The 25,747-nt window shown below is 47.4% G+C and overlaps 1 protein-coding gene and 1 pseudogene across 2 annotated transcripts; both read left to right on the top strand.

Moving 5' to 3' along the window:
• Positions 1 to 10,734: 10,734 nt before the first annotated feature.
• Positions 10,735 to 14,937, top strand: LOC120661247 (annotated as a pseudogene).
• Positions 14,938 to 17,339: 2,402 nt separating this feature from the next.
• Positions 17,340 to 23,699, top strand: LOC120661246 (flocculation protein FLO11-like). Of its 2 annotated transcripts, none has more exons than XM_039940010.1 (5): positions 17,340 to 17,880; positions 18,942 to 19,915; positions 20,219 to 20,491; positions 20,616 to 20,707; positions 22,501 to 23,696. In XM_039940010.1, exons 2-5 carry the CDS (start codon positions 18,968 to 18,970, stop codon positions 23,435 to 23,437), a joined length of 2,250 nt encoding a protein of 749 aa, XP_039795944.1. In that variant the 5' UTR covers positions 17,340 to 17,880; positions 18,942 to 18,967; the 3' UTR covers positions 23,438 to 23,696. The 2 variants fall into 2 exon arrangements, with proteins under 2 accessions (XP_039795944.1, XP_039795946.1); XM_039940012.1 differs by lacking the exon at positions 17,340 to 17,880 and adding an exon at positions 18,441 to 18,612 and having other exon boundaries at positions 22,501 to 23,699.
• The last annotated feature ends 2,048 nt before the right edge of the window (positions 23,700 to 25,747 follow it).

Here is a 25,747-nt window from a genome sequence, read left to right as displayed (position 1 = left end):
AACTACATTCAACTTATATATTATACTAAATACATTTAATTATGTTGAACTATACAACTTATATATATATACATATATATATACCTATGTGCTAATCTACACCCTAAGTGTAGAATAGCATTCTACACCCAGCCACATCAAATCAGCCCACTCAGCCACAACCGAACCGAACCAGCCCACCACCTCCGGCCCGACCCACCAGCTCCCACCCCGCAGGCCCACGCCACCCCCATTCGCGCTCACCCCCCCCCCCCCCCCCCCGCGGGCCTGGCTGCCCCTCCTGAAGCACCCCGAAGGCCCGACCCCCACCCACCCCACGCAAAACCTAATCCAATCGCGTCTCGGCGACGGAAGCGCGCCGCATCCCAGGCGGGCGGGGGACGGCGGCGGAGGCGCGGCCGCAGCCCGGTGACGAGATCCCAGGCGTGCGGCGGCGGCGGGATCCACTCCCGCGCCCTCGAACGGCGGCGGCCGGAACCGAGGTATCCCCCCTAGCGCCCTCGACCTCACAGCGAGCCGAAGCTCGGCCGGCCTGGACCCTCGCGGCCTGGTGCGCCCCCGGAGGTGTGAGAGGAGTCGCCCCTGCTAGGGGGTGGGGGAGCGCGGCTTGGTGTGAGCGCCACTCGCCCAACGCGCCTAGCCCCCATTTCTGCACATTCCACGATGAGCGTGCGTTTTTCCGCTGTGCAATCCTCCGATTCCGGAATTTTCCATGCAATTTTTTTATTCTAATTCGATTTTTTTTGGGCGCATATCGTGCAATGTATTGCTAGTGTTTGAACAAGCAATCCAGTAATCCAGTAGTAATCAGTAGTTAGACTTTACTGAATGTTTTTGTTAGGATTTTCAGCACCAATAAGTAATTTGTTAGACTTTTACTAGATTTAGTATTTTTTTCGAGATTACTGAGTGATGATGATTTAAACCGAGTGGTTAGTCTAGTAGGCTAGCATTTAAGTCTTGGTAATTTTTACCGAACGTTGTTCGCTCTAAATTTATGACCTAGTCTATTATTTTTGTTAGGTCAGTAGTTCAGTATCTCTTATTTTTCTTAGGGTCAGTAATATTGCCAGCATCACTTTTTTATTTTGGTAATTACGGATCATGAACTGAGTAGTAGTTAGTCCACTTGCTATGTTTTAAGTCTCAGTAATTTTGTTAGTTCCTGCATAAAGATTTTTCTTACTTAGACTAGGTCATTAGTCCAGTAGTAGCTAGCAGCACATGCATTCAGTATTTTTCATTTTTTTTATGATCCATATGTAGTTTGTTGGCTTTTAGTATTTTTTTCATTTACTGAACATTGATAATCTAAATCAAGTAGTTAGTCTAGTAGTTCGGTAATTTGATATTTCCAGCACAATTGTTCTTTTTTGTTGTTTATTAGTTTAGGTTCAACACTATGTTAATCAATGTCAGCAGTAGTATAATTTTTGGACCATTACTAAATATTTGATGCTTGATTTAGTAATTCAGAGTTTTCAGTTATCCATTAATACCTATGCATATGTAGATTTAGTAATACACCAAGTAGTACCTATGTATACATATGTATATTTTGGATTCAGCAATACAGAGATCTGGTATTTTCCATATTTTTTGCATGCATCTAGTTGATTTTCACATTTTTTCTTATTACCAAGCTTCGATAATCTGAACTGAGTAATTCAGTAAAGCAGTAACCCAGTAATTCAGTAGTACATCCAGCAATTTTTCTATGTACGTCTTGAATTCAGTATTCTGGAGATCTGATATTCATTACCTATGTATATCTTGATTTCAGTAACTTTTAGGTTTGTATAAATAGACTAGTATTTTTTTTACCAATTTTAGTAACCACATTAGTGATCACACAAATATCTTGAACTCATTTTTTGACCAGGTGTATTAATGGATGACCCACTGGAAGATGCGGAGGGTGCACAATCATCCACCAGACGTAGGTGCACTCTGCGGAAGGCCCCTTCGAGGAATGCCTCCCAAGAAACAAATAGAAGCACTGATTCTGATTTTGTTGATGCTCGTTCAAAGACTCGAAAGGCAGCTGCTATCAAAAGTACCAAGCCTGTTGCTAGGGCTGCTACCAAGCCTGTTGCTAGGACCGCTACCAAGCCTGTACCCACTGCTGCTGCCGAGGTTCGCCCCCCCTCTCCCCCACATTTTTCTTCTCATGATATTGATTTTGTCTCCGCATTTTTTTTAGTTTTTTCTATGTGCCCTTTCAGTTACTTAATTTCATGTATTTAGTTCATTGTCTAGGCAAAAACTATTCAGTTTTTTTTATCCGGAATCTGTCATAAATTAAATTCAATACTACCATTTGGTTACGTGTATTTTTCCAGTATTTTTTTAGCTAGCATCACATGTATTTTTTGTTCGTGTACTCCAGTAATCCCATTAATTCCAGTATTTTTTAGCTAGCAGCACATGTATTTTTCCAGTATTTTTTTCATTGGCTCCCTTTTATTTGTAATGACATTAACAGAAGGGAAACTATGCCACCATACCTTTGCGCTCCCGGTTCCATTTTTGATATATTGAATGGCATGGACAATGCTATGAAGGATAAGTTGAAGGATTTGGGTTTTGAGGATTTTCTTGGGTTCTCATTAAATGCAATCGAAGACAGGTCGTTGGTCATATTCATCATGGACCACCTCAAGGTTGACCCTCTTCGTATTGCTGTTGAAGGGAGGGAGTTGCCAATCACCCTGCACGTGGTGAAATCCGTGCTTGGCATTCCAAATGGCCCCAACACTCTCCCGGTTGTATCTGGCATAGAAAGGAAGAATCACCGGATTGAGCTTAGGCGTATATGCGATGAAAAAGGAATGGAGGAATTGCACGATGATAGGCAATTACAGAAACCTAACACCAGGGGTTACAGTGATCTGAAGCCAAACGAGGTCCCTAGGTGGGTTATAGAATATTTTGCAAAACATGGAGATGGTGACGATTGGAGCATCACCTGCTTCTTCATGGCATTGTTTGATGGATTGTTGTTCCCGACAACTAGCTTGTCGATAACTAGTGACACCTATTTTTACTGCAAGAATATAAATGATGTTTGCAAGTTTGATCTTTGCTCGGCTGTTGTCGATGATCTGGCAAACAAGGTACCCAAATGGAAGAAATCGTCATCATCCAATTCACCTTCAGTTCAGGGCTGTGTCGCACTTTTATTGGTATGACCGCTCCTTTTCTTGCCCTTTTAGTATTATTTTTTCTGTTTAAGTAGTTCAGTAATTCTACCGAATTTCAGTATTTCAGTAATCCTGTATCAAAATAATTCATTGATCCGGTAATCATGTAATCCACATGAATCTCAGTAATTTTAAATGTTCATTAGTATTTTTTTTTGGACGACACTTCTGTGATTTCAGTAGTATATTTTTTTAGCTTATGCATTTCTTTGAACAAGCAACAATATCCCTGCCATTTGTTCCTTTTCCTATCAATCTTAATGGAGACATTGACAACTCCTGCATGTGCTATTTTAGAATTCATATGCACCATCCAATGTCTTGAAGTGCATCCAGTTCATATGAACATGCATGTGAAATCAATTTGTTCTTTTTGCAGAATTCTTGTGCACATTAGCACACAAATGTCTTCAGTAGTTCAGTAATTCTTTATCATACATCAACAGCCCATCTTCTTTTCTTTCTGAAATTGGCTATAGTTCAGTAATCCTCATTTTTCAATACCTCCAAAGTATTCAATCTGGGGGTTCAGCTCTTTAACTACTGATATTGCACATTTAGTACAATGTCTTTCTCAGTAATTATGTTTAGTAATCCAGCAGATTCTCAGTAGTCGATGCAATGTCTTCTGTAATTAATCTTTATTTAGTAATCCATGTTATATAATTCTGAAATAATTTCTGAACCAATACAATTTAGTTGTTCCAAGCAAGAGTAAATATTATGCTTTAGTAGTTTGAGCTATAGCAGTACCACCCCTCTTGTAGTGTTCAGTAGTAAGCTTGTAAAGTTTCAGTAACTTTGTTTCAGTTATTTTTGGATTTGATACTTAGCTAAGCATGTTCACAAAAGAAATTAAGTAGTCCTCTTTTGTCCAGTAACTCCTTAAGCATGCAATTTTGGGTTTGGTAGTCAGTAGTTTAGTAGTTACAGTAGTTTTAGCATTTTTTCAGCAGTTTCAGTAAATTTTTTTTAAGCAAGCCGTTCAGCATTTTTCAGCAGTAATTTTCAGCAGTTTTCAGCATTAATTTTCAGTACTCATTGAAGTTTTTCAGTAATATGAAATGCAGCATTTTCCCTTTTTTTCTTTAACATGTTGCTTTTTCTTTTATTAGATATATTACTTGGACAACCTTTTTTGTCCTTCGCACATGCTCATAGATGCAAAAGAAACTCCACGTGCTGTATTATTCAACAAGACAATTGTCGACAAGCTTGCAAAGGCTGACAGGAAACAATCCCAGGATGACGGAACCGTCACATATGGCAATCTCCCAGTAAGCGATAATTTTTTTTCTCCACTTGAATGTCTTTATTCTTTAACCTTTTTTCTAATCAGTTTTTCTACTTTCACTACTTTTTTTTAGTTTCGCAGCAAAGTAGGAACGTGCTATGAAGATGTGCGTGGCGATGATGCTCCCAGTCCCGAGGAGGTTGTGGCCCCTCCACCAAAGCGCAGTCGTGCAAAGACAAAGGAAGCTGCTGCCCCCATCGCACCCAGCGCCCCTAGAGTAAGCAAGCGCATACGATTAGTTGCGCCATCCACGCGCACTGCGTACCCAACTGGAAATGCGCCTGGGGGCACGTGTGATGTCACAGCTACCTCGATGCGTCTCTTGCCCCATTTCGCTGACTTCATCTCTCAGATTGGCAATGTCAAGCAGCAAAATGATGTCTTGAAAGCTCTGCACGATTGTGATAGAAGAATTTATGCGGGGATGGAGAAATTTGAGCAGGGCAGCAGACTTGTAGCCGAAGGGAAACTTGAAATCAACGAAGCACACAAGCATGCTGTTGATGAAATCAAGAGGATCTTTGGAGGTGTTGGAGCGGTCAGTTTCCTAACTATTTAACTTTTTGTCAGCAGTCCCCCCTGCCTTTTTTTGTTCAGAATTTTTTTTGAAAGTTGTTTCTAGTAACTATAGGGTTACATTTTTTTTCTTATTATTAGGGAATGTTTGGTCGCGGCGCTGATGTAATGCAAAAGGGTGCTGCGTCTAGTTCTACGGCACAACCAGCAGCAGCAGCAGCACCACCCCCTCCCCCTCAGGTGTGCACTCACACATAAGTTTTTCTTTTTTTTAGTATTTTTTTGAGTGGTCTGATTCGTTAGTAATTTGAGACAGTTCAGTAACTGTAATTCTTTCAGTAAGTCTATCTCTTCAGTAATTATTCTTTTTCAGTAATTCCAATCTTTTTCAGTAGTAATTTGATTGTTGACTTTTTTCAGCAGCCCCCTTTTTTTGTTCAGAATTTTTTATGAAAGTTGTTTCTAGTAACTATAGGCTTACATTTTTTTTCCATATGATTAGGGAATGTTTGGTCACGAAGCTGATGTAATGCAAAAGGGTGCTGTGCCTAGTTCTATGGCGCAACCAGCTGCACCACCACCACCACCCCCACCTCCGGTGTGCACTCACACACAAGCTTTTCTTTTAATTATTTTTTTTTCTGAGTGGTCTGATTCGTCAGTAATTTCGAGACAGTTCAGTAATTGTATATTTTTTTCATGCTGATGATAGCGGAAGTGGTCAGGTTGACGTGGAAAAGGAACATGGATCAAGCTCTGGGACACCGCCACCACCGCTGCCTACTGTAGGGACTTCACTTTGATGTTTAGGACCTTTGTAATTCAGTCATAGTTCCGGATCAGCATTACTTACCTTTCAAATATGTTAAGTATTTTTTTTATATTTCCAAGACATCTCCAGTATTTTAGTAAATTATAATACCCCAAGCATTCAGCATTTTTTTCACTATTTTGACCGATCCAGTAATCCAGCCAATTATTATTGTTTTATAATTCCTCCCATCTAATAATTTTTTATCAGATTGATAAATTGGTGCCGGCCTTTGATGCAACGCCCTCATTTGAGCAGCAAAACACTCAATCCACATATGGTTCTGCTGGTGTAGTTGAGCACTTGTTTGATCGGGAGACATGGAATGACAAGGCAAGTTTGCTCCGTGAAATCAGCGAAACCCCGCTTCCAACAAATGATGAAGGCAGAACGATGAAACTTGCCTTTGATGCAACGCCCTCATTTGAGCAGCAAAACACTCAATCCACACATGGTTCTGCTGGTGTAGTTGAGCACTTGTTTGATCGGGAGACATGGAATGACAAGGCAAGTTTGCTCCGTGAAATCAGCGAAACCCCGCTTCCAACAAATGATGAAGGCAGAACGATGAAACTTGGTGCGTGCAAGGGACATGAATCCAGCTCTAGGACATCAGTTCCTCCTCCACCACCACCACCACACCCTGTTGTATGGACTTTTTTCACTCCATGTTTAGCAAGGTTCTAAAAAAACGTAGATTGAACATGATTAAACGTGTGTTGTGATTAAATGACACTGTGATTAAACGCAACGCTTGGCCACCATTCAGCGTTTAATTAAGATTAAACGACGTTTAAAAATGTTTTTTTAGAACACTGATATTTTTCTACAGTATGTAACATGCCAAAGAAAAGGATAGCCACAGGAAAGTCACCTATTCTGAACGTCTCTCTCAGTCAAATGTAAATTCTCAACCCCACCCGCAACACTACGTAGGACACGCATAACGTTGGGGTGAGGGACTTGACTAGCATGCATTGTGTCAATCAGGTTCATCACAGACGGATCTTCAACCTTGTGCGCCCTCATACGCTTCGTCATGCTTGGTGTTGGATTCAGCTTGTGGTTATGTTCGAAAGCAATGCGTGTAAAAAAGACACGCCCTCCACCTCGCGCCTCTCTTGCGCACACCATTGCCTTGCAGCCATCACGTTTTGAAGTCTTTGACGTCTTACGGTCGCCATCCTTAACCTTTGTGTTATGCTTCCCTTCCAACAAGCAACAGAAATCCTTTCCAGTTGTCCCCCTTTTCCTGTTCTTCTTTATTGGAAAGCCAACACACCCAGCATACTTTTTGTAGAACAAAAATGCATCTTCAAAAGACTCAAAGCTCATCTCAAAATTTGGAACAACTTCATGATCCAAATCATCGCCCTGACATGAGAATATGTCAACAAATTACCAACAGAAACACATCCAGTAATTCAGTAATATGAGCATTCTTTTTCAAAGACACCAAATAAATGCAGCAGGGAATTTACACTTCTTTTTTTCAAAACACTCACATGTGTGTAAGTTTGGTTGACGTCAGGTGTAATCATCTCTGAAGGCGCAGCACACGGCGGTGGCGTCATAACAGCTGGATACCTCATATCATGTCTTAGCCAGGGAGGGCTACATCTCAATGGTTGGGCATTCATCACCACTGGTGTCCTCAACAAATTGTCATTTGCAGCACCCCCCCCAGGGACTGAATCCGGGGATGGATGCGGAGCTGTTCCCGATGGAGGCACAGATACTTGAGATGCCATCACACGCCTACTAGCAAGGCTGATTGCTGGGCTCGAGCGATTCATTGAAATATCATCACTCTCCATATCCGTAGCACTGCTACAAAGTAAAAGAAAAAACAAGGACACATCACTACATTTCATCACTACATTACTACTGAACACAATACTACTTCGGAACATCCTAGAAATGCAAAACACAAGGATGTAATATTAGGCACTGAATACTGAACATCCTACAAATTTGAATACTGAACATCTGGTTTTCAAATACTAGGCACTGAATACTGAAAACACAAGGATGTAATACTAGACACTGAATACTGAACATGCGTAGTGCTGAGCAGTGAATAATGTGTAAAATAGACCAAAATTACTGAATCCCGAAATGCTACCCAATGGATAAAAATATTAGGGTGGATCAAATACTGAAGACACTAAATAAATTCAGTAATAGGCCAAATACTGAACAATGTGCAAGGCACAAATAGAAGATTTCACGGTCTTCAGTAATTTTCCAGATCCAAATGTAAGGTTTTCAGAAACTTGCAATCCACCAAAAAACCTCCACGAATCGACCAAAATGTCAACAAATTACTAGCGCAGAGAGATTATGGTTGAGAAGATAGCTCAATTACCGATCTCACTCCACCAATCCCAGTAGACCTGGCCTCCCCCGCGCCGCCTGCTGCTCGCCGCGCCGCCGCCGCCTGTGCTTTCCGCGCGGCAGGCACCGCGCCTGCTCTCTGGACCACCGGGCCACCGCCGCTCGCTCCGCGCACAGAAGCTACGCGGGTACCCCTCACGATCCCCCGCTCGCCGCGCTGCTTGCTGCTCCCACCTCGCCGCTCGCCGCGGAACGTCTCGCCGCTCGCGCTCGCGATGTCTAATGGAGTTGACGGGTGGGTCGAGCCGGAACAGATGGTTGTCTATTTGGCTCGTTGGGTGTAGAATCTCCTGCTCGCGGCCCGCGGATCCGCCTCGCAGTCGCCCTCGCGACGCTGCGCGCCGCTCGGGGCTCCTACTCGCGCGAATGAAGGTGGGCTGGCTGGGGGTCGGTGCGGGTAATGGTCCGGGCCGGTTGGTGGGCTGGGTAGCTATTGGGTTGGGTGTTGGGTGTAGAATACCATTCTACACATGGGGTGTAGAATAGCGCTGCCGTGTATATATATATATATATATATATATATATATATATATATATATATATATATATATATATATATATCTTTGACCATCAATCTCCAAAAATGGCTTAGAATAAAACTAGAACTATTATGAAACGGGATGGAAAGAATACAGTTCAGTGCACTCACGGCATTAGACTGACTTCAACAACGCAAAGCAAAATGGGACATGCATTCCGGTGTTTGCATCCTCTACAGTAGATGCGTTGCTCACGCATTTTTTGTCATCTCCAACAACTAACGCAAATCGGCGGGAGAGCGGCAGCCGTGGGCGTTGGGTGCTTGGGACGCGGCGAGGCTAGGGATGGCAAATTTACCCGCGGGTGCGGGTACCCGCGGGTACCCGACCCGACGGGTGAGGGTATGGGTATGAAATTTTACCCGCGGGTATGGGTATGGGTATAAAATTTTACCCGCGGTACCCGAAATATGAAAAATAATCTAGTGACCTCATACCATTCATAAATTTTATGTCTCATTTTCTTGTGATTGTATGAACTAAATAGACGGATAGTGCAATTGTGTGAACTAATAGATGTGGAAATGACATTGACATTTTGCTTATTATTTGTAGTGAAGCGTATGATTATTGTTGTATTTTTTAGTGAAATACTTGACTAGAATTCAACGCATTTACTTACATACAACTACAAAATAGATGCTGAAAATAAAAAATGGTGCAAGATGATCCGTTTAGTTCTACTAATACTTTGTGTTCGCTTATATGGATGAAAATTCAAAATATGATAGTCAATATGACCAAATGATAGGTTATTTATGTTATTATTAAAATACCCGATGGGTACCCGAAACCCGACCTGTACCCGGCGGGTATGGGTACGGGTATAAAATTTTACCCGCTAGACTTCACGGGTACGGGTATGCCTTATAGTTTCGGGTATTGTCGCGGGCGGGTATTTGCTCTACCCGCACCTTACCCGACCCGTTGACATCCCTAGGCGAGGCGGCGCCCTTGGCGGCGGGCGACGCTGGTGGCGAGGCGGCGAGGTTGGAGCAGAGGCGACGGGAGGGGAGGAGACGAGAAGGGGAGCGAGCTCCATGGACGCCGAAGCTCAGGCTCGCCGTCCTCCACCGTCGTTGGAGCCGCCGTCCCGCCGCGCGCCGCCCACGAATCGAGCACCATCCCGCGCCTCCGCCTCGCCTCCTCCCCGGAGGAGATGGAGGCCCGCCGCCGTCGCAGGACGAGGGGATGGAGGCCCGCCACCGGAGGAGATGGAGCGGCCCGCCGCCGGAGGAGATGGAGGCCGCGCCGCCGGAGCTGAGCAGGGGGCCGCGCCGCTTGCCCACCGCCGCGCCACCCCCTCCACTCCCTTCTCTCCCCCGTCGGTACCTCCTCCACTGCCAGCGGCGGGAGCTCGAGGCCCGGGCGGAGGTGGTCGGCCAGCCGCGGGAGCTCCACGCACGGGCGGAGGTGGCCTGCTAGCTCTCCACGCGCGGGCGGCCCCATGGAGCGGCGCGACGAGTCCATGGGAGCGAGCTGAGGGGCTTCATAGCGGCGGCCAGATCTGCGCCGCTCGTCGGCTCCTCACCGCCCGCGCAGGCGCCGACGCCATTGACCGCGCACGCGGGGCCACGACCGCCGTCGCTGGCCCCTCACCACAACCCCGACCCACCCCTGCGGCGGGGACTGGCCCAGAGAAGATGGGGTTGCGCGCGGGCGCTCGATCCACTCGAGCTCGACGCCATGGTGCCCGATCCACTCGCGCGGAGGGAGGAGGAGTGCGCCGCGGCGAGGCCCGCCGCCGCAGGGACCGACCGGGGAGGAGGGGCGCAAATGCGTCGGAGGAGAGAGGGGGCGCATTTTTCCATCGCCTCTCTCCTCCGAAGAATTTTGTGTCTCCTGTTTGCCGGGATGGATGCTTTCGCCACAGTAGCCGGTGGTGAGCCAAAAATGGCTTTGCCTCCCTCGATGGCTCAGCTGTTGGACTCAGTCTTACAATGGACCGAAATGCAAACGTGGTATAAAACGGGCCCACTTGCAGCGTCCCCACGGCAACACTCCCCACCTCGGTGGGGCATTTTCGAAAATCCCAATACCCACAGCTAGGGTTTCTCCCTTCCCGTCCACGAGCCGCCGCCACAGCACCCCACGACGCTCCGCCGCCGCGACCACCAGTCCTCGAGGAAAGGTGAGCTCGCTACCTTCGTTCCCATTTCGATTCAGCTAGGCGTTCCACTAGCTTTTCATCGCCTCGTCCGATGTGACAAGGATCCGTGCTTTCTGACGTAGGAGTGGCTCAAATCCTACCTCTTTCGATTGATCAGTTACTTGTATGTGAGGGATTTGTTTCTGGGGATTGTATAGTTAGGTAATTCTGCATTGGGGGAAGGAATTTGGAATGTGGGTGGATTCTACTACGGTGGATTCAATTGGGCGCGTGTCGTGTCGACCTGTTTGTTTCGGTCAGCAAGAGAGATGCAAAACTATCATAGGGTAGTTGTGTGCCATTTCTATGCAACCAAACATAGTTTCTCAGGAACTACTCTAAGGTTGTTGAAACTTGATATCTTTTCTTGTTGGATAGATGTGGTTTCAGTTTCAAGTTAGCTTTTGGTAGATGGCTTGTCATGGTTGTATGATAACTGCTAGTTAGGACGCCGATACTGGAGCAATGCAGTATATATACATGGAGTAGATTAACTAAAAACTTGAACCAAAATTGCTTAATCTTACTTTGTGCCACATAGACGCAGTACTACTCGAACACATTGAGTTATCCAATACTTACTGGTGCAGATGTAATTTGATTATGCTTATGATTTGAATAAACCGTGATGAGCATGGAATAGAATCACATGCAGCGAGAAATGAAGACAACTAAACAAGCTCGGTCTGACCTGCACAGCTTCAATCAATAACTTAAGGGCAATCAGGGAACTTTAAATGGAGAAATAAGTGAAAGTCGATTTAATGAATTGGAAAAGAGAGAAAAGGCATTATAGCGTATTGTTCTAGTTTTATAATTATATTTCAGTGAAACTCATTTGCGGGATGGTATTCCGACAAAACCCGCTTTTAACAATGGTATAATTACAAATTTCTCTTGTTTAACAGCGGAGGAACAAAAGGGGTGCAGCTTTGGCTTTCTTCTTCTGGGCCTTCTCATCGGTGTTTCATGTCATTCGGTCCTGACAGGTAGGGTCCCTCGTTATCCATGTGGGGCGTAGGATTCAGTGAGAGTTAACTCTGAGTTCAACGATGTGGGAATTTTTTTTGGGTAAGATTTTAGTGGGGGTAAAGTGAAAAGTAATCATGGCGCCGGTGGCAGCGACCGTTGGCGACCACCGCAGGAGGAGCCGTGTTCCAGCGGCCGCCGCCGCCGCCGGAAACGATGATGGCTAGGAGCAGCATCTCAACCCCTTCATGGACGCAGCTCCATCCACCTCCTCGAGGGTCCAGTTCAGGTGAGTGCTTTGCTGCGGTTGCTGTGCATGGGCAGTTTGTATTGGCTCCTGCAAGTGTGACCCGCCCGCTCAATGTGTTCTGCGGTGACAGGCGCAGGAATGTGGCCTCACGCGCGCGGTGGGTGGAAGAGGCTGGTGCCGGAGAGGTGGTGGAGAGCAAGGGCAAGCTATGGCTGACCACCGGCGTCACCCGGGGCAGCAAGCTGTGCTACAACGTCGAGGAGATTGGGTACGCCACTTGTTCAATGAAATGTCGTAGCTGTGCAGCATAATCGGATTCCTCGTGGTATTTGGTTGTACTGGCCCTTTGTCATGGTGTGCTTTGCATGCAGCATACCGAGCTTATCCTTTGGTGCTTGAACGTCCGAGCCATTTGTTAATAGATATGCATGCATTTCCATGTCATTGTTTTCTTCTTTTCGAGTATTTGAGTTTCTGATGGAACTATGCAGGTTCTTGGTTGAAAAGGGTGCCTTGATTCTTCTCAATGACAAGGATGAAATGATAGGAATAGAAGCCATTTACGAAAAGATTGCTGTAGGAAAATATGGGTGTTCCTGGGATGCCTTCCAAGCTTATAAACACTTGAAATCGCTTGGTTATATTGTTGGATGATACGGTGTTCCCTGGACGATGAAGAATAGTGGTGCTTGTGACACTACTGTTCCTCCCAGTGTGGTGCACACTGATCAGAGCTTCAATAGAGTCGATGGCACCTGCAGTGACATAACCAAATTGCTGAAGGAAATGCACATTGATGGGATATCTCCATCCTTTAAAGTGTATTTTCCTAACAGCAAGTTCAAAAAATCATCCCCAGGTGTCCCTTGTTTCCTCTTATGTTTGTTAAGGTAATGTTCCTTTTATCGAGTCAATTACATTTTCATCTTCAAATAGTTCATCTTCTGATGGTCTTCCAGTATTTTCGTGTAGATATAGGGTCCATCCTCATTTAGGATATACTTGAATTACTAAGCTATTCTTCTGTAAATGTGAAAGGTTTTTTTTCTTCCAGTGGCGCTTTCTATATGACTTTAATAATACCTTCTTGTTTGAAATGCATTTGAGTGCCTCTGGCACACATGGACCAAGTTTCATGATGACCAAGGGAGGCTCTGACATGCACATTAATTGATTTATTGCTCTAGTATATTTAGTCCCGCGAACGGGTGCCTAACTGGATTGGTTAGGTGGCCTCAGTAGCACTCCTTAGTTCCTGAGTTCGACTCCCGGTGGGAGCGAATTTCAGACTGGGGTTAACACCCCGCCGCCTGCCGCCACGCCAAAGCACGAAAGGAAGGTCCCGGCCCACACTCACACGGGTAACAGCGCCCCCGTGTAAGGGTGGGGCAGGGGTTCGGGGATTTTCTCGGCTTGCGTGAGAGGTCTTCTCTTATTCAATGCTCGGGGGTTTCTTCCCCCTGCAGACTGAGTTTTCTATATGTAGTCCCAATTGCTACCCATCTGTTAGCTATATTAACTGAATAAATGAATAGCTCAGTCTCAAAGCTGATTGAATATTTTGTAATGTCTAAGTGGACTCTCACTTAATCCTCATTGTGACTGTTTTATTGCAAGTTATCACATCTTCATTCTGTTGTCACCAACTTTTATCCTGAAGATAGGAAAATAGTTGATTCTGAGCATGCAGTAGGCTAAGAGTGTGCAAATTTGTAAAGTGCATATACACTGTTATGAAAGTAAAGGAAAGAAAAAGGGTCAAGATGACTTTTGGTGATAGCATATGAATAAAATTTATAACATAACAGGTTGCTCTCATATACTCTGTTGATCCATGTTTGTATCTATCACAACTCTGACATAAAGTCCTAAAACAAACTAACAAAGACATTGACATTGTTTTTCAATTTGGTGCAGGAATAAGCCCCCCTCAAGGCCTCAAGGGTTGAATTGGAAACGGTGGAAAACAATTTTGGGGCTATTCCTCTGAAATATTGCCTTGTGGATAATGGGCGGGTCAGCTTTCTTTCTTTTGACCAGGTTGCGCTTCCAAGCTTGCCCTGATGGATTGCACATGACAGGCACTTTGTTAGCGCTCCTTGTTTCCAGCGATCTCATAACATACATAGAAGTAGCAAGATCTTCATTCTATGAGATCTTTGCCTCAGCAACTATTCTTTTTTGAAGCATGGTTAGTTTTTCGTTTTCCTTATATTACTGGCTGCCTGATACTACATGAGATGTTCCATGTTGAGCTGAATGGGTCTTGTTCAGACAGTGATTTATATATTCTATGGACTATGTAAACCAGAATTTCCTTGCACATGTCATACTACTGCTTGTTGCTTCAGCCGAAGCAGATCCATGAGATCAAGGACTTCCTCCTTACTGCTATAAGGAAGGATGCTCGCTCTGTGAAAATCAAGAGGAGCAAAGATGTTGTGAAGTTCAAGGTGCGCTGCTCCAAGTACCTGCACACCCTTTGTGTCTTCGTCTCTTCGACACGGAGAAGGCGAACAAGTTGAAGCAATCCCTTCCCCCAAGTTAGCACAACATTATTCGTGTAACCTCACTTTGATTGACCATGTTGGGTTGTCTCCAACTGATGCTTGCTCTTACCTTTCACAAAATTGTTTCTTCTGGTGGCTTTGTAAATTGACTGTCTTAGTCGCATTCTTTCTGTGGAGTCCCTTTTGTTCCAATGATCACGATGTTTGTTTCAGAGATTATTATCAATCGGTGTTAACATCAAACCATATCCTCATCTATTAATCGTGCCAATGAATCCTTTCCTTGGTACATTTGAGTAGTTTAATCAGTGCAGGATGACTATAGATATGAAACCTATTAACCTAAGGGATATGCTTATACACCTTGATACAAATTTTGATTCCCATTCCGAGAACATGAAGGCCAAAACATGCTTTCGTCACACTTATCCCATTTTAGATGATAATGTCTAGTTCATCATTGCTTCGGTTCTGCTATGCTATTAAGGTTGTTCTCTATGCAAGTAAATCCCGCAATTGATACATCCGTTATTTCTACAGCTTTGAGTGTCCAAGATGTCTGAAGATTCAAGCAAGAGAGAGATGGTGGTGTAGCGGGGGCTTTTTCTTGCCATCATCAGAAGTCTTCTGAATTTTGTTGAGGAACTTTTGGCCTGTCAACAATGTAGATTGGCCCGTGAACAATGTAGACTTCGCCATGGATTAATATTATCTCCAGTTTTGTGTGCTCATCCGTGATAACTTTATCTGTTAAGGTCGTTACCGCGTTACAACAGTTGTGATGCTTTGGTACTAGTGATGAAAGATTTCTGGTCGAGCTGATCCAAAATCTTGAAATCGGCGCCCCTGTAGTTTCATGCGTCCTGTTGAATGTATTTTCCATGCGTCGGCCCTACATGGATATCTGAAGAATTCCGGTGGTTCCATGTCACCGGAATTGCATCGAATGGTCGACTAGCATTCGCCATTCGCATTACATGCAGGAGATACATTGCACGGCTGTTTCTTAAAACATGACTACAAGAGCTTCTTCGTGAACCATGCCAGGAATGCCAGCCAGCTGAACCCAGTTCGCAGATAACGCCATGGCCCAATCCGCTGGTGGGAAACATGAGACACGCACGCACGTCTCAGCCTGGATCGCTGGCCCCGGGCCCGTTCCCGGCCGCGGCGGCATTGAAACCTCGCGTGCGCGCAGCCGGCCCGGAGGTGCGGTACGCTGCTCCCGGTCGCCTGCGCCGACGCCGGCGACCGGCCAGCACAGCACAGCACCACTGGTCAGTCCATGTGCTCGTCGATGCCGACGCCTCGACGCCACCGGACGGGTGGCCCAGGGCGCTCGGCCATTCCGGTCAGGTTCAGACTTTGGGAGTCTAGTGCTGGGCCAGACGCATCATCAATAGCAAGCACGCATTGTTCAGTCGTCGGCTGTCCACGTTCAGACAAGGAGGAGAGGAAAGGCGAGAGATCCTTTCGGTAGCCTGGAGTTGCTCCTTTCTGTAGCTGAACCAACCGTGAGCATTGAGCGTCAACGTACCGGCGTTTTTTGGTCCACTTGTCACTGGCCGTTAGCAGTTCGGAGCCACAGAACTCTCACTCCAGTCCAACATGACCTGTTGACCGGCGCCACCGTCGAGCTTGTAGCCTCGTCCTCACGCCTTTGTACCAGCGCCAGCCAGGGCTACTGCTGCCACAGTAGCACGACGTGTATGGTCTCATTCACGTTGTGCTATTTCATTTTAGAGGAGAATCTTTTATGCATGAATTATTAAATAAAATTAATTTGTAAAACCTTTTCAAAGGGAATGTCTCCGCGCTCTCCCCTAGCTCCCCACCCGCACCGGTAGCGGGAACGGGAAGAGAACAAGTGGCTGGCGATGGACCAGGCGACGTACGAGAGCTACGCACGCGCTGCCACTTGGCTGCCCGGGAGCAAGCTTACGCACGCCCCCGGAGGCTGGCGCCTGGAGGCACATGGCTCAACCGTTGCGGCACGACCTAGCACTAGCAGCAGCGGTTGGTAAAGAAAGAAAAATGGCAGGCCGGGCCGGCTCCAGCGCACGATGACGGCAGATTGGAGTAGTAGAATACTGTCGCGTGTCGACGACTACCACCAGCGTAGCCGTACCGACTGATCACTACGTGTAATCCACCGGCCGGCGCGGCATTACGCGGTGGTTACGGGGTGCCAATCACTGCCCGGCTCCGCTCCCCTCCTCATCGTTACATTACCGCCGCTAATCATTCCGACCGGCCGGTGGCAGCGCCGGCCACCGCTAATGCCTCCCGGCACTGCTCTGATTCCCCTTCACGCTCGTAACGCAACACGCTTGGGAGTTGGTTGTGAAGGCTCCCTCTCTCTCTTTTGCTCATCTCTTTCTCGAGCGGATAACAAAGGTGGATAAAGAATGGAGGCGAGCCCTGCCCGCCCGAGGAAAGCAACGGCTCACCGCAACAGTTGCCACCGCCCACCCACCCCGCCCCCGTCGTCAGTCGTCACCCACTACTGCCGCCTCTCGCCCTCTCCCCAGCACTGCACACCACGCAAGGCAGGCCAGGCCGCCCACGACGGGTGACTGCCCCGCTGTTCCGCGCGCAACCACGGTAGACGACGCGCCCGCTGGCCGGCTTGCTTGCGTGTGTCAGCTCTCAGCTCGCTACGGTTACTACTGCTAGCTGGCCCCCCCACTCCCTCCTCGCCTCTCTCTCTCTCTCTCTGCAATCTCTCCAGTCCACTCCACCGCTCCATCCATCCCAAAGAGAGAGAAAGGGAGAGATTCCTTCTTTTCAAAAAAAAAAAGAAAGTGAGAGATTCGTCTCGCTCGGGTTCCCGTTCTCTCGAGCGGGCGCGGCCAACGCGGCGGTCCAGGGCCGGAGCAAGCCAAAAGGAGGGAGGGAGTGGAGTCTGGAGACCTGAGGTCCGGAGCGGGAGGAGAATCCTTGACTTGTTGTTCTCTCGGATGTGACGCGGGGGCAGCCGCGCCCCTTCCCTCCCTCCTCTGACCCCGCCCTGCGGCGTCGCTCCAGCTCCTGCAAGGCCACAAGTGCTGCTGCGCTGCGCGTTCCGGGGTCGCGTCGCCGTTAGTCAGCGAAGCGGCAGGCCGGAGCTGCTCGCCGAGTGTCCCCCGGGGCGGCGAGTGGTGCCGGCGGGAGGAGCCCCGCCAGTGGCACGGGTTCCCCCAGCCTCTCCTCCTTCCGTGCGCCCACAGCGAGCCGGAGGGGAAGAGACCTCCAGGCGCCTGGTCCGTTCGCTTCCTCCGATTCCTCGTGTTGCTGATCAGTGCTTTCCTCGTGTTGCTAATCAGTGCTGTTCCGAGATTTCTCCCTTGCCTTTCCTGTTCGAGCGCTTGCCACGCCAGGGACTGAATTCCTGGGGAGGATTTCGCTTTGCCTTTGCCTTTGCGTTTTCACTCAAGCGTCTGCTTGCCGCTTCCTCCGAGCAGGAGAAAGATTTTGTCAGGACAGCCATGGGGGCTGGTTTGGTTGGCGGCTCAACTGAGCCGGACGGTTGATTGCGAGGTGTCTGCTCCTTGTTACCCCCCTGCTAATCGCTTTGCTTCGAATTTGGTGGTTGTTTAAGGTTGCCGGAATTGATAGGGCAACCAGCAGTGGTAGTACGTTGCGCAAGATTTGGTTGGTGGTGTTCTTCTTCCACTTTCTCATTGCTCTCTCTTTTTTTCAAGATTTTCTTGTCGTGAGAAAAGCTGGCTTGGAAACGACAGGACCACCGCCGCCCGCATTGAATTTGATGCCATGATTGTTAAGTAGTATCTCTTGGTGTTTGTTGAGTATGTTTCGGTTCGGACCCAATTCAATTCAATTCCTTACAAGCAAAGACACATATTACCCAGAGTCCAGACGTACTCCTTCCACAACTTGCATTTCTAGCAGCGTCGTTTCTTGCATTTCACCTATGCGCGCGTCTGGGAACTTCGGTCTTTTCCATTGGATTGGTCTGCTCAACTTCCTTCCTAGTATGCTTTCTGAAACTAATGTTCGCCGCCGTGCATTTCTTGATCGATTTTCTTCTTGGTACCATTTTTGAAATTATTTTCTGCCGCTGTGCATTCTTAAGATTCCATCCCGTACATGCATTGCCCTGTGATTCTTGGTATGAGTAAATGCAATCCTCAGTGCCGTGTGAGCCAGGTTTCTGCACATTACACCCACGAAAAAGTTGCAACCTTTATTTCATTTAGGGGTGTTGGGTTTCGCTTTCGTTAGGAATAGCCAGACTGCCTGCCAGATTTAGTTCCAATTTTCCACGCCTTTATTTTGATAATTCCTTTGTGGGATTGTGCAGAGTAATGCGCTTAAGGAGCTACGACAATGGCTTCATTGGTACCTGGCGTCCTTGTGAAGCTCCTGCAGCATATGAACACTGATGTTAAAGTTGCCGGCGAACATCGGTCCTCGCTCCTCCAGGTTGTCAGCATTGTTCCAGCACTCGCCGGGAGCGATCTTTTTACCAACCAAGGGTTCTACCTCAAGGTGTCGGATTCATCCCATGCGACCTATGTTTCCCTTCCAGAGGAGCAGCATGATCTCATCTTGAGTGACAAGATTCAGCTGGGCCAGTTCATCCATGTGGACCGCCTAGAGGCAGCCACTCCAGTTCCCATCCTTAGAGGAGTCCGGCCAGTTCCTGGTCGCCATGCTTGTGTTGGCACACCCGAGGATCTTGTGATAACCAGCTCCTCGAATTTTCTTGGCAGCAAGAAGATGCAACCAACAAATGGATTGAAGGATGCCAGCAGCTTGTCTCTAGAAAAGGAAACGAGCAAATTGGAGAAAATAAATGCTTCACGCAAGCCTACTGGGGCAGAAAATAAGAAGCCGATGCTCACCAAATCAAACTCTTCACTGTCAAAACAAGCATTGAATGGGATTGGTGGTAAGAAGGAATCAGTTAAATCAAAGGTGAAACCAACTATTACTAGGTCAACACCTTCATCTCCAACCAGTGTTTATTCTCTACCTGCATCATTCGATAGATTCTCTAATGACCTGAAACAGAGAAATAAAGTAAAAGGATCTGAAAAAGCATCATCTTCTAGGCTTTCCTTGTTAGAAAAGGCAGCTTCTGTTTTGAAGGTTACTACTGCCGGGAGGAAGTCCTCTGCCAGTAATCCAATCAGTAGCTCTGTGTTGAGTATTGGATCAGGGCCAAAGGCCTTAAGAAGAAGCTGGGAAGGAAACGTGGATATTAAAGGAAAAGGCAATTCAGAATCAAAGACAGTGAAACCTGACAGGAAGTCTGATATCAAGATCCCTGTGGTATGTAATATATTGACTCTCCCTCGGTTATATACATAACTGCACCCTATGCATTTAACTTAAGTATGTGCTAAGGATCAGTGATATCCACTTCTTTCTCTTGAGGCTGGTTCAACTTTTAGAATTTCCAGTGGCAATAAATAATAGAAAACCTGTATCTCATCATATCTGTTTATTAGTGTCTCATCTATAACATCATGCGTAGCAAGGAAATGTGACATCGTTCTTTTCCCCCCATTTGCATGAACCACTTATTTTCCTCAAAATGTTAAAAAAGATAATATGTACATTTTTAATATGCAGACTCCTAGACGAAAATCACCCTTGGATGAGAAAGTGTCACATAAAGATGACAGTGTGATTCAGAAAGCTGCTAGGAAGAGCGCCACAAGTGCTCCTTCAGACGATGCCGACAAAACAGTTAAGAAGCATACTCCTATTGTAAAGAGAACTTCTGGGGTTTTGGGCAACTCAAATGTTACAAATTTAGTCAAGATTCCTCCCATCAGCAAAAAGCTAACAGATGCAAGCACTTCGTGGACATCACTCCCTCCATCTCTTGCCAAACTAGGAAAGGTATGGCAAAAGTTCATTGACACAATTGGTTTGGTTTTAAACTTTTCCTTGCACAATATTTTGAAAGATCAAGCATTGCTGGGCGTTTTAATTTTAAATTGGAGTACCATGTCGTATGTGACAGGAGCTTCTGAGGTACAGGGAATCAGCACAAATGGCTGCTGTTGAAGCCATGCAAGAAGCTTCAGCTGCGGAGAGCTTGCTCAGATGTTTGAGGTACTTTTTTCTTCTGGACACAAGCCCTGACATCATGACAAGTTTATATGTTTTCTAACTAGTTCTAGGTACATTTTTTTATTGGTAGACTGCGACATACCATTTGATATATTCCCCCTGACTGCTATTCAATCCGTTCCTTTATCCCTAATGCTTGCATTCTTTTCAAACTGCAATTTTATTCTGTACTTAATTTGGGCACAACATTCCTAGCTTATTATAGAGGCATGTTTTGACACTTAGATGGCATTACATGGTTGATGATCTGTCTATTAAAATATAATAGTAGAGAATCTTGTGATTTGATTGGGAAATCTGGCATATTTTGATAGCTTCTATCCAATTATGCAAAGATATGGCACCTAGTGGTGTTAGCGTACTGTGCCTCCAGTTAATTCAAACCAGAAAATTTCTTGGTTTGAATCAATCTTTTACTGAATTTCTTGCTCTCCAGCTACATCTTTGTAGTTCAAATGCTGCATCTTCTGCTATTCCAGTATTCTGGAAATCCTTTCATAGGAATGAGTCAACTATGCATATCGAGGGAAAAGTCTTACGAAGCCTTCAAGGGTTCACATGCATCTGGCCGTAGACAGCCTTGATTGCCTGTTCCCGTGCTGACGAACATGCTAGATACAGGACAGGTGATCCGGCGCCAGGACAGGTGGTATCGACTGTGTGCTTTTAGCAAAGCCTGCTGTTCATGGTCACATGGTTGGTTTCTGCTTGCACCTCACTGAGGCAAGATCATGAATAGCCTGTTGGTCTCATGGTCCAAATGCCTCAGTTCAAGCTGTCCAGCATGTTGCAATAATGCCATCAACCAGCTCGGTTGCTCCCTTTTGGAGCTTGAGACCCATGCTGATGTGGTCCCTCCTTCCCATCTTCCTTTTCTGATCCGAGGGTAGGTGTTAGCTGTGAATGTTTTTACAGATGAAGATTAACTAAACTCACATAAGATAACCTAGAGTTTGGGATTCTAAGTTACTGGCATCTGTTAACATTTGTGAAGCCCCAATCTGGGCTTGCTAGAAAGTACAAGCTTGCAGAAGGTACAACATCAGAGAACGAAAAAAAAGATCTTGTATACAGGTTTGCATACAGTCCTGGCCCTGGCATATGCTGCGTGTTTGATTTGCTTGTTGGCTTCTACATGGTCCAGGACATGGATCGACATGTTATTGAACTGTCTCCGTGAACTATGCTATTGCACTGTATACCAATGCTTACAGATGTTGCACTGAACAAACAGGAAGTTTCTCCTGCTGTACTTGGAGGAGCTCCGTGCTGTTGTCTTCTACTAAAAGCACCTTGTTTAAATTGCTAGCTCCAGTATATTCTCGCGTTAATCATGTGATTGCTGGTGTTGAATTCACTGTAAAATGTCTAGATTTCAACTTGATGCTGAACTCGTGTCGGGAAGTTTACAGCAAGAGCTCTAGCACTCTGCCATTTTTAGCTGTATCTTTTTTATTGCCCGTGTTTAGATCTGTAAAATGGTGGTAAAAAATGTCACATCGGACACTGTAGCACACTATAGTACTTTTCGTTTGTTTGTGGTATTTGTTGTCCTATCATGATCTAACTAGGCTCAAAAGATTCGTTTCGTCGTATACATTAAAACTATGCAATTATTTTTTATTTACATATATTTAATGCTCCATGCATGAGGTAAAAGAGTTGATGTGATAGGTGAATAGTGAAGTTTGGAGAGAGAAATTTTGGAACTAAACACAGCCATTGTAGTTTTGGTTTAGTTACTGACCTTGTCTGCCTTGTGTTGGCTCGAGCAGCTCGTACGCCGAGGTGAGCTCCACGGCGGAGGAACAGCACCCTCAGCCGGCGGTGGAGCAGTTTCTCACCCTCCACGCCGCTCTTTCGCGGGCAACAGTGATCACCGACACCCTCACGAAGCCTACCATTACCTCTGCGGCCTCGCCGGACCGTTCGGCGGCCAGTGACGCCGGAACGGTGGTCTCCACCACCGACGAGGAGGCCGCGGCAGTCGCGGCCGAGCGCCGGAGACGAGCAACATCATGGGTGAGCGCCGCTCTCGCCACTGACCTGTCCGCCTTCGGCCTGTACAACCTCAAACCGGTCCCCGCCGCGGTCTCCTCGCCGCTGGCCGTGGTGGTCGTCGACGAGTCATCGAAGCAGGCTGCGGCCGCGGCCGCGGCCGCGGCCACGCCGACGAAATCGTCGCCGTCGCCTAAGTCACGGATGTCCCCAGCGAAGGGGAAGGCAAGGACGGGCCCTGGCGCTACGGCGGCCGCAGCGGCGCTGACGACGACGCCCGCGCCGCCGGAGTGGGAGAGGGGAGGAGGCGCGGAAGAGAGGGGCGAGCTGGTGCGGCGGCTCGGGGAGGAGTCGAGGGGTTGGTTCCTCGGCTTCGTGGAGCGGTTCCTGGACGCGGACGTGGCGGCGGCCGCGCCATGGGACCGCGAGCGCGCGGCCAGGATGCTCCCGCAGCTGAAGCGCGTCAATGACTGGCTCGGCGAGATCGGGAAGCGCAGCGAGGCTCCTCCGCCGCAGCCCGACGCGGACGGCGAGGCGGCAGCCGCAAGCACCGCCCCCGTCGCCGCGAACGGCGGTTGCGCCGTTCCCGAGGAGACGATCGAGCGGCTAAGGAAGAAGATCTACGAGTATCTCCTCACGAACGTCGACTCCGCCGCCGCAATGCTCGGCGGCGGCGGCGGGCCGACCGCGCCGGCGAACGGGAAGAAGGGCTGAGGCATGGGGTGGGAGGCCCTTACTGGGCCCGTTAGCAGTGTGAAATTTGATTGGGCCAAAAAATGGGCCTGGCTAGCTAATGTAGGCTTCCTTTTGTTTTTTTCTGGGCTTTTGCGATTTTCTCTAGTTCCCGTTTCTTCTTTCCTCAAGGGGTTTACAGAGAAAAGAAAAAGGTGGTGAAAAATTGACTTGTATTTATCACTGATGTCGACTGGTTGACTCTGAATTAATTATATCACTCGATTGGATGGGTTTCTTCTGATCTTTCGAGGCTGGAAAGTGATTCTTTGCCAGAAGAATATGGACCGTTCGTGATTCGCCCTCCACTTAATTCACCTTTCGGAAAAATAAATAAACCTCTTTGACCTTCGGAGTAACCGAGGAAAATCTCTTAGTTCTGTCACGTGCTGATCTGTGCACGCCAAGTGCCAGCCACTTCGCACGGAACATGCTCACTTAACTCTGCGGTCCCGTTGATAATTGAAGGCCAACAAACGAGGTCAAGCTTCACACCTGTACTATAACGGTAGTCACCGTGGCAGGGCATTTGTAATTTTTCGTTTCTGTGTGTACTGTATGGGAAAAAGGCCGAGTCCACCAGAGCTTTGCGCATAAAAAATTCGAAGCGAATCGCCGCAAATTCGTGTGGAAAATCCTTGGCTTGGTTGCGAGCGCGAGGCGGCAGACACTCGCCACCAGGCGCACACAATTCCCCGTCTAAAAAATTTGCGGCACGCGCCGGCCGTGCACGGGGCGCCCTTGAAGAACACGCGGCTCCGTCCAACTGTCACAACCGAGGAACGATCACGGGCGCCTGACGTCGGCCCCCACGCCACGCACCGCTTCGCGCCCCGTCGGCCGCCGTCGATGAGCCAACGGACCGTCGGGATCGAAGAGGGCACGGGTGCCCGTGTGGGCCCGGCGCGGGCGAGCCAGCGCCATCACAGCCGGCCAACCCCCTCTGCCTCCTTTCCCATAGTCCCCCCCTCGCCGTGCCGTCCCAACCAGGGTTCAATTTCCCGACCGGACCGGCCTAACCGCCGGGCTCCGGTACCGGTTTACCGGTCCGGTTAGGCCGGTTACCGGTCGGAACCGGTCAAATGCGAATTTGAATTCAAATTTTACCGTGGTGGCGGTTCCGACCGGTATACCGGCCGGGTATACCGGTATACCGGCCGGTTTGGCCGGTATACCGGCCGGTTTTGTGTTGCGACTCACTTCGGTATACCGACCGGTTACACCGGTATACCGGCCGGTTTGGCCGGTATACCGGTTGTTTAGAGTATTTTTTCGCCGCTTGAAAAATTAATTCCCGGTGTGAAATAAAAGGAAATTTCGACATGAGCTATGCACATTTTAATGTAAATGACCCTACCAAAGCAATGAGTTATAATTATGCATACAAATACAATAGTAATAGGGTGCATACAAATACGGAGTCATACACTTATACACATGAAATGAAAAGTTCAACGTAGGAATGGGAAGACCCCCATTTGAGATGCGGTTTGGTATTCGGCGGTGGACATCAAAGCGATACCTCGCACTCTAAGCAGCTCAGCCTTGTAGTGTTGCCAAGTTTGGCCCGTCCACGCCGATGTTGTCTGCCATTCCTGAACTAACATAGTGTAAAAATGGGGGTCTTCCCATTCGTACACCCATCTCGTCGGTGGCTCGCATCCACTGGATGAACAACATTGTGAAACAAGCCTCATGGCAAGGTACTGCAGTTTTGGAGTACTTGATCCGAACATCATCCACCAGGACGCTGCATGTGCAACCGAGTATGTAAGCAATATTTTCGAAGAGAGAAAATAACAATTTTATACGGAACAACTCTTACATGGGGATGTCTTTGGGTCCATCGCCATCCGCATTGCCATATCACTGCTATACTCGCCAATTTTCTGCCGAAACACGTCAAGCTCCTGCAATGCCTGGACGGCGCTCTGGAGATCCGTCATGCGCTGAAATGTATCCTTAAGTCCACGAAACATTTGTTGAGTTGGTTCCATCGTATAGGCATACCTCGGATTTAGGACAGCAGCTGCAAAATATAAATCACTTCAAATAAGCATTATTTCAATAGAGTTTAAAAATAGACGACTGATGTGTGCTTACCTGGACCCACATACGTGCCTATGAACACATCATCCAACCTCTCGTCCACCACCTCAACATACTCTTTCAGTGTGGAAACATTTGTTCCAAAGAAAGACTTCAGCTCCTGTTTCATAGTCTGGTAGGCCATCACGACTTCGCACATGTTCGGCTTCTTGTCCTGATCAGCGAAGCGGAGGAACTTGTATA

The sequence above is a fragment of the Panicum virgatum genome, chromosome 2N (assembly GCF_016808335.1).
Source record: "Panicum virgatum strain AP13 chromosome 2N, P.virgatum_v5, whole genome shotgun sequence".
Lineage (NCBI taxonomy): Eukaryota > Viridiplantae > Streptophyta > Magnoliopsida > Poales > Poaceae > Panicum > Panicum virgatum.
This window is presented reverse-complemented; position numbering and strand designations above follow the sequence as displayed.